We start from the raw sequence: 8,777 nt of genomic DNA, 5'->3' as shown, positions 1-8,777 counted from the left end.
GACCTAATTTAATATAGATCATATGGTAATTTAGAGCGGTCCAGGAAGTGGCGCCTCAGGTGCTGGAATTAATAACCCCCAGTCATCTGAGGTGAGTGCGTCAGGTGTACGTGAGTGGGGAGAGAATGGATGAGCCTTGCGTGCGTTAGTGTGAGGGACCTGTCAGCTGACAGGATTTCCAACATTTATACTTCAAGCCGAAATCTCCTGGGGTAACTCATTTTCCGACTCTTCCGTCGGTAGGTCGTCCTTGGCTTCCTTATAGGGCTTCATGTCCACTATTGGGGTGCCTTTTGGATTACGACCAGCTAAGTCAGAAACTTCGTAGAAGTTTCTGGAATGCTTCTTGGTGACTACGAAGGGTCCATTGAATGGTTTATTCAATGACGCTGAGCGATGCCTGGCAGCATTGGACAGTTCGTGGTTGCGAACTAAGACTAGTTCACCGACCTCGTATTCACCGGCTCTTCGGCGCAAGTTATAGGCTTGTGCCTGTCTATCATTAGCTTCGGCTAACGCATGTCTGAACGCTAGCCTCAATGTGTCATGGCGTTTCATACGTTCGACTCACGAGGCTGTAGGTGTCTCTTCGACTTACACGTCGTCTTCTATCTTTCGTCGCAGTGAGTTTACGGGCTCTGGTTCTCGACCAAAGTTTACTAATGCAGGTGTGGCTTTCAGAGAACTGTGTTGGGCTGTATTGTATGCAAATCTAAATGCATCCAAATGGCAATCCCAATCACGGTGGTCTGCTTCCACATACACTCTTATCATCGCCTTAAGCAAACGGTTCACTCTCTCGGTGGGGTTCGCTTGTGGGTGATATGGGGGCGTCGTTCGATGCTTCATGTTGGTTGAAGCAGCGAGCTCTTTCAAGTCCTTACTTACGAACTCGGTTCCATTATCAGTTAGTAATTCTCTAGGAGCTCCCCATCGATAGATGATGGTCTCCTCAAGTGCTTTCCGTATCGTCGCTCCCGTAGCTTTACGCAAAGGACGAATTTCTATTCACTTCGTGAAGAAGTCTTGGATCACCAGAATGTGCTGATGGCCTGCTTTACTTCGCGTAAATGGTCCCATTATGTCCGCCAATATTCTGGACCATGGTTTCTCGATTGCTCGAGTTCCCATTTATCCTATCGGCGATTGTTGCTGCACTTTGCAGCGCTGATATTCGTGACACGAACCTACATAGCCCATCACGTCTTCAAACATCGCTGGCCAATAATATTGTGTGGCCAAGCGTTGGCACGTCTTATCGACACCTTGGTTTCCGGCTTGCGGCAAATCGTGACATTCTTCAATGGCTCCACGGCGTAACTCTCGAGGGAGAGCTAATTTCCACTCGTCCTAATCCTCATTGTCTACCGAAGCGAAAGTTTTCGGTTTGAGGTGGTATAATAATCCTTCAGAGATTTTCCACGTATGTTATTTCTCTGGTATTCTCTCTACGTCTCGACAGCGGCAGAGATACCATTTATCTTTGGTATCTAGCGCGGTTGTTAGTAGATCTGTCGCCCCTTCCGGAGCGCGGTATAACGCGTCAGGCACGTGATGTGATGCGCCCTTTCGATGTACTGGTACTTAGGTATCTTAGGTACTGGGAATTCTACGACTGCCGATATTTTGTCTGGGTCGACTTGCAATTCTTCGCTGTTCACTACGAATCCGAGGTATTTTACCTCGGACCGACAGAACACGCTCTTTTCACGATTTATGCTTAAACCGTGGTCTCTCAATTTATCGACCACTTTTCCCAGCCACTTTAGGTTTTCCTCAAATGTACTGGACACGATAATAATATCGTCCAAGTTCACGAAGACGTGGGGGTACATTTCTGGACCAATGATCTTATCCAGGGCTCTCTGGAAGGTTGCAGGGGCGTTCGTCGAGCCATATGGCATGCGTTCGAACTGAAAGAACCCTCTTCCAGGCACCGTAAAAGCAGTGATCTCTTTCGAGTCCTCTGCTAACGGAATCTGCCAATACGCCGCGCTCAGATCGAGCGTCGAGATATATTTGGCTTGTCTTAACTCGTTAAGGATGCCGGTCATGTTTGCTACCAGATATGCATCCTTTTTCGTGACCTCATTCACCCGACGGAAGTCGATACAAAATCGATACTTCCTGCTGGGTTTGTCCACCATGACGGCCGGGCTGTTCCAGTCGCTTGCTGATGGTTTGATGATGCCGTCATTTAGCATATCATCGACTTCTTTCCACATCGTTAATTTTAAATGATGGGAGGCTAATCTGACCCTTTGTCGAATCGGCTCGTGGCTTTCATCAACGATTTTGTGGGGTGCTAGTTTGGAACTCGGGGGACTTCCTTCTATCACTGGAATCTTTTCATCCAGAAGCTGTTGGAGTTGGCTCTGTTGCCCTTCTCCAGGCGTCTTTAGACCATTGCACACTATTATATGTCAGGCCCTCTCGACTGCTGCAAACTTGAAAGACTCTTCAGGGTTATCTCTGAAGAACCAGAACTGATCAAAGAAATCTATGACCATTCGAGCTTCTTTCAGAAAGTCTAATCCCAGTATGAAATCTTCAGATAGCGAGCCCATCCAAAGTGTTTCCACTGTGACTGCTCTTCCTCATAATACCAGAGGGGTTTTGGAGGCTTCTTTCACCACTTCCAGTTGGCTATTCGCCACTAGAACTCTTCTAGGTGGAATTCTTTTCGCGCTAATGCCTAGTTCGCTCATCAGCTCTATCCCCGCCTCTCCTGCAAAAGTGCGAGACACTCCCGAGTCGATTAGACCGCGGATCTTTCTTCCGTGGATTTCAATATCCACGTGAAAAGCAAATGTTTTGCCTTCTTTCATTGCCTGCCTCACGAACTCCAAATTAGGGTCCATTTCTGGGGAAACTAATTTCAAGGGATCCATCATGGATTCTAGAGTGAGGGTATCAATCCTATTTCCATCTCCGGATTCTTGCGTCACTGTATCGGGGCTTCTTTCTTCCCTCTCTCCAGTTCTTTCAACCCCAGTGCCGTCACTGTCCGCTGAGATTGTTTCCGTCCTGGCTTCCGAGACGGAATCCTCAGTCTCTGGGATTATTATCTCCCTTGCGACTGCGATTTCCGAGTTTCGCGGCGGCGTAGACGTCGGTGTGTCATTTTCGCTGCCGGCTCAGCGCTTCCGGGATTGCATCTCAGGCACTGTGGGAAATGCACGTCCTTGTTGCCACATACGTAGCAAAAAACTGTCCTCGGGCCCGTGCAGATGCGCCAGGAGTGTCCTCTCTGGTCGCAATTGAAGCATTTGATGCCCTGTGGGTTTGGACGACTGGCGCCAGGTCTGGCATAGCCAGTACCTCCACCCCTCCCTGAAGAGGCACCACGTCCTTGCAAGGCGTGCGCCACTTCCAACTCCTCGAAGAAAATGCTTTCCTCGTGATCTCTCTCTGTAGGCTCTGCATCCTCTTCTGCTGGGATCGTTGCCTTTAGGGTTGCTCTCTGGGTGATCCTTCGGGCCTTGGGACTTCGATAGGCGTTGCTGGGGTACAGGGATTCATCTGGCTGCCTTGGCGGCTGTTACTTTTTCGCACTTGCGTACAAGGTCTCTTGTCGCATGGCGTGCTTCTCTAACGCCTTCAATGTTGCGTTCACACTCAGGTTGAAACCTATCCTAAACTTAGGTAACGTATTGTGGTACATATACGTTAGCTTCTGGTGCTCAGGCCATTCTGGGTCAGTCTTGGCAAAGATACCCTTCAAGTTGGCTACGAATTGAGCCACGGGTTCATCCTCGCCTTGACAACGGCTTGCTATTTCTTCGTGGAGCGCGACTTGATAGTCCAGCTCCCCAAAATTTTCTCTGAATGCGTGGCACGCATCCTCCCATGAATATAACTCTACCTGGCGATACCAGGTGAGTGCACTGCCCGTTAGGCAACCTCTCAGGACTCCGAGAAGATCAGTTTCTTGGATACGGAGTGTCTTCATGGCGTCATCTACTCGGGATATAAAATCTTCCACATCCTCGTCGGGTCGTCCTGAGAATTCGACTTCCCACTTTTTCAACGCTTCAAGAGCTTTCTGGGCGTTGAGATAATTTTCTCTGCGAGGTCAATATTCGTACTCGCTACTCTCGTCTGAGGAAGATCGATGATGCCTCCTTCGGGAGGTGGATTGCCTCTCCTCCGCGAATGGCAACCTCCTGGGTGGGATGGGTTGACGTGCGGTTTCCTCTCGGGTTCTCCTCCGGAATTCTTCCTGAGGAACCCTCGCTTCAGGAGCTACGGGCATAGGTCCGATACGGCCCCGTAACTTTCTGTCGAGGCGTTGTACCCTGGCCAGCAGCTCGGCTGCGGTAGGGCTCGCCTCCGTCACTCTCATCCCGGGTATGCGCCCCACGTCGGGCGCCACTTTGTGAAGAATTTTTGCCGGTGCTCTACCAGCAAATATCCAAAACCATTTTGGGCATCTGCTCTATCGCTCAATTAAGGGGATAGGGCCCTGAAATTTGAAAGTCACGGCCCGGCCTCGGGAGCCATTGGACGACTTTTGGTATATGAGGGGATATATAAAAAAGTTTAAAAAAAATCGGACCCGACCCGTTTTGCCCCGTACATCCACCAACAAAATCATTTTTCGCGTTTTTACACTAAAAATGCTCCTTGGACCGTAGTTCTCCACCGATTTCAAAATTTTTTTTTTTTTAATTTTCGTCACACTTCAAGGAACAAACCCAAGTATCCGTTTTAGTTTATATGCAATAGATCATTAGAAAATGAATTTTTTTCTTTTTTACTTTTTTTTCGTCATTCTAACAAATCCTAAAATCCATTATTTTTTATTATTGAACATTGCAATCGCATATAAATGAAATTTGATGACAACAAAATGGGTGGCCATGAAAAAATAGCAGATCGAATATAAAATGGGTTGGACGCTTTATTTGGCGGTATTTTCCACAATAAATATCCATTGTTCCACACATTTCTCTCTGAGTAGGTCAATCAAACTCCTCAAACATCCATCGCTCCTAATTTCAAATGTCATTGTCAAGATTAAACGTCTCTTCCACGAGCCATTCCTCCATGTATCTTTCGCCGAGGATGTTTCCATTCCTCTGACGTATTCCTTTCCTCTCCAGAGTGGCTCAACTCTGGAGAAGTCGACCATCACTTGCGAATCCTTCTCACTCCTCGGAGCGCCGAACACTGAGAGGCACATGCGACACAGGTATGTGGAGACTTGTTCTCACCCACCTGTGCCCACCCCGACTCAACCTCAATGCTCGGTAAAAGCACTATCACCGCGGGACAACACCCAGAGTACTCGTCGTGGAGGTACGTGCGATCGGGCCTCCAGGAGTCGACCTGACTCCCGGCCCACGGATCCACGCCAACACCACTTCTTTCGTCCGAAGTGATGGATCCCTGAGAACATGGAATTAAAACACTCCACGTCCTCAAAGTAATCCGATCCTTCTGTTTGGGACGCCGAAGCGTCCCATTCTCTCGCTGTTCCGGGCCTTGTCCTCACAACGGACCCCCATAATCCATAATGGACTAATGCCACTTACAACCGTCGTCGAGGACCGGACGATTTACATCCCCTCGGCTCCAGTGCCTGTCACCGACTGTCTCGAAATCTACTAGGGCCTTCTCCCCCTAGTCTGAACATCTCAGCGACGGTGGGTCATCCGTTACCCCACCACCACCAATCAGCTCGACGGCAATCCAGGGGGCGCTAGTCCTCTCACCTAGCCTCTAGAATCGCCCAGTTGGAACGCCAGTACGTTGGCCCGTTTCCCCCAAACACAGCTGGGCGAGTTTCTAGATAAGGCGACAGGGTATCGACAGCCTCTCTATAATGTTCAGAAGCATGGTTTCACCCAAACCACGCCTCTTGGCATTATTTGATTGGTCTATTCACCTCACGCGCACCTCACTTGAATCGCCGTTCGATGTCACTCTCATCTCTCGCTCAACTTCTTCAGCTGGCATTAAATGTCGCTCTCTCACTCTCTCTGTCCCTCACTCTAACCATTCTTGACTCATTGGTTTTCGTGTTGATAAAACAGTTTACCGTAACGAGAAAATCTCGTTACAGGTGACTGCGGAACGCTACAGTCGACAATGGAACAAACTGAGCAAAGATCTTGATCGGAAAAGGCCATTTACTGGGCAATGAAGTAGACAAGTCATACTGCTGCATGACAATGCTCGATCTCACGTTGTTCGCGCGACTCGGAACACCCTTTTGAACCGGGGATGGGAAGCTCTCCCGCACGCGGCATATTCACCAGCCGTGGCCCCATCCGACTATCACTTGTACCGGTTAATGCGTTACCCCTTAGTGGATAAACAGTTCAAAACGCTGGACGATGTGCGTAAATTCGTCGATGAATTTATTGCCTCGAAGCCTGCAAGTTTCTTTTGCGAAGGTATTCATATGTTACCTGAGAGGTTGCGCAAGATCGTAGAAAATGATGGACAATTTTCCCAAGATTAAGTTCGTTGTTGTCCATTTTTTCTATTGAATAAATTTGCTGAAAAATCTGTAAAAAATAAGTCATAGACCCAATATTATTACTCGTATCATCGTTTGGGATGGAATTGAAGGTTAAAAATGCCACGACACCGAGAACATAATTACTCGTTCCCTCAACTTTATGTCTGGCCCACAATATTGATAGCCTGACAAATGCAATTCGACGGGAAAGTTGTTGATGATTTTATTCAATAACCGTCTACTCATTTTACTACTACGTGATCTGGGCACAATCATATCTAAAACCGAACTACCGCATTTTGCTATAAAACCTTCAATTTATACGTATTTTCTTAAGTTGGTACAGAGATGGAGTTGAGTTCACAGGGCAACGGCTTACCCATCATTAATTTCGATTCAGTGACTGCAAAAGAAACCAATAAACCGAAACGTTATGGCCCATTGCTGCCAAATACTATTCGTGCGGTTTTCTGCGGCCCATCAACTTATGGAAAAAGTAATGCTCTGCTGAGCCGCATTGTTCACCCCAGCTGTTTAATATTTTCGAATATTTACGTTTATTCAAAATTCCTCAATGAACCTAAATATAAATTTTTATGTTGTGTCCACAAAATAGGACAAGCCTTATGGAGTTCGCAAACTTACACATAATTTTATGATTGAAGGTTTTTCCATATTTTTTAAGGATGAATTTATTAAAGTGAAAACCATGAAATACGCTAGTACTGAGGGATTAGTGGAGTTCCTCTTCGTGAAAAATCCTGATGACCCTGTGATCAGTGAGTGTGACATTGATGCGTATAAAAATATTCTACTTTCGACTAATGGACATCAAAAAAATTATAATCCTCGTGGAGGCATCCGAGAATTGAAGGGTGAGAAATATGAGAAATATATTTCACAATGTGCCGGGTCCAGGTACACTGGCGCGGGGCTTCTACCTATCATCATGAGGGTTCGGTTACCCAACACAGTGGATTATATTTATTGGGATCATGCGAATGAACTTCTGGACCGTCTTCGATTACTAGTAGCTTCACAGGAAGCAGGGAATCGTAGTTATGATAACGAAATAATTTCATTTGTTGAAGAACTTCGAGAGGCTGGAATTGTATATTGTGACGTGGTATTTTAGAGATTTCAACCGTTCAGCGGTTGTCGGGATTTTCCAGACGCAAAGTTACTTTATTGGCGAGGCGAGAGTCATTCCATTATTATTTTGGACCTTCATTAATTAAATTGATTTTGTATCGAATATCTGTCTGACCGCTCACCGGACCATCATGGGATCGAGACCGGATCATCGCCGGATGGAGTCCGAATCTTCGTGGAATACTCCGATAACTTTCGGGTGTATATATGCGCACCCCCTGGGTGCCTGGTGTCTGATGTCTCGAAGCTTTTTGGTATATGGGAAGTAATGTTGTGTCTGCCGTCTGGCGGATGGTGGCTGGTGTATGGTGAGTGGTGTCTCGAAGCATTTTGATGTATGGGAAACAATGTTGTGTCTGGTGTCTGGTGGATGGTATCTAGTGAATGGTGTTTCGAAGCATTTTAATCTATGAGAATGTTCTGGGGGTCATGGTGGATGGTGGATGATGGATGGCGGATGATGCCTGGTGGCTGATGTTTGGTTCATGGTGTCTCAAAGCATTTTGGTGTATGGGAAGCAATATTGCGTCTGGTGTCATGTGTCTTGTGCCTGGAGGCCGGTGTCTCGAAAGATTTTGATGGATGGGATGTAATGTTGTGGCCGGTGGATGGTATTTAGTAGCTGGTGTCTGGAAGCATTTTGGTGTATGAGAAGCAATATTGTGTCTGATGTCTGGTGCTTGGTGGAAGGTGAATGGTACCCTGTGCCTGGTGTTTGGTGGATGGTGTCTCGAACCATTTTGATATATGGAAAGTACTATTGTGCCTGGTGGCTGGTGTCTGGTGAATGGTGGCTTGAAGCCATTTGGTGTATGGGAAGCAATATTGTGTATGACGTCTGGTGTCTGGTATCTGGTGGCTATTCATCAGGCACCATTGTTTCTCATACCAGTGCTTCAGCACGGAGGAGGAGGCACCGCAGAGGCAGTTGGGGTGAAAAACACCAAACATAAGGCCTCGGAAGGCGAGAGGATGAATCAAGCGTTACCTCTCGTCGACTCCACCCCCAGGGTTGCAGAACCCCAACGGGAGACAAGGAGGATCCCCGTTCCAGCACGACCGTGCTGGAATTGTAGGAGGGAGGGGCACAAGGGCCGAGAGTGCCCTGCACCATACAAACCGCACTGCAAGAAGTGCGGTATACCATGTCCAGGGC

At 47.4% G+C, this 8,777-nt stretch overlaps 1 protein-coding gene across 1 annotated transcript; it reads right to left on the bottom strand.

Annotated features, from left to right (window-relative positions):
* Positions 1 to 1,502: 1,502 nt before the first annotated feature.
* On the bottom strand, positions 1,503 to 3,952 carry LOC107042262. The gene is made up of 4 exons (XM_015263260.1): positions 3,546 to 3,952; positions 3,322 to 3,503; positions 2,607 to 3,055; positions 1,503 to 2,396 (listed from the first exon to the last, which is right to left on the bottom strand). Exons 1-4 carry the CDS (start codon positions 3,950 to 3,952, stop codon positions 1,503 to 1,505), a joined length of 1,932 nt encoding a protein of 643 aa, XP_015118746.1.
* Between the last annotated feature and the right edge of the window lie 4,825 nt (positions 3,953 to 8,777).

This window comes from Diachasma alloeum, unplaced genomic scaffold (assembly GCF_001412515.2).
Source record: "Diachasma alloeum isolate Michigan unplaced genomic scaffold, Dall2.0 Dall_scaffold_00431, whole genome shotgun sequence".
Taxonomy (NCBI): Eukaryota; Metazoa; Arthropoda; class Insecta; order Hymenoptera; family Braconidae; genus Diachasma; species Diachasma alloeum.
The sequence above is the reverse complement of the archived record's forward strand: the minus strand, read 5'-3'. Positions and strand labels throughout refer to the sequence as shown.

What these genes read in the sequence shown, in the direction of transcription:
- LOC107042262 (XM_015263260.1), bottom strand. Translation starts at nt 3,952, where the DNA reads ATGAAGACACTCCGTATCCAAGAAACTGATCTTCTCGGAGTCCTGAGA. An exon ending in TTGTACGCAAGTGCGAAAAA is followed by an intron (nt 3,504 to 3,545) that starts GTAACAGCCGCC and finishes CCTGTACCCCAG; the next exon opens with CAACGCCTATCGAAGTCCCA. An exon ending in CTCTTCAGGGAGGGGTGGAG is followed by an intron (nt 3,056 to 3,321) that starts GTACTGGCTATG and finishes TAATAATCCCAG; the next exon opens with AGACTGAGGATTCCGTCTCG.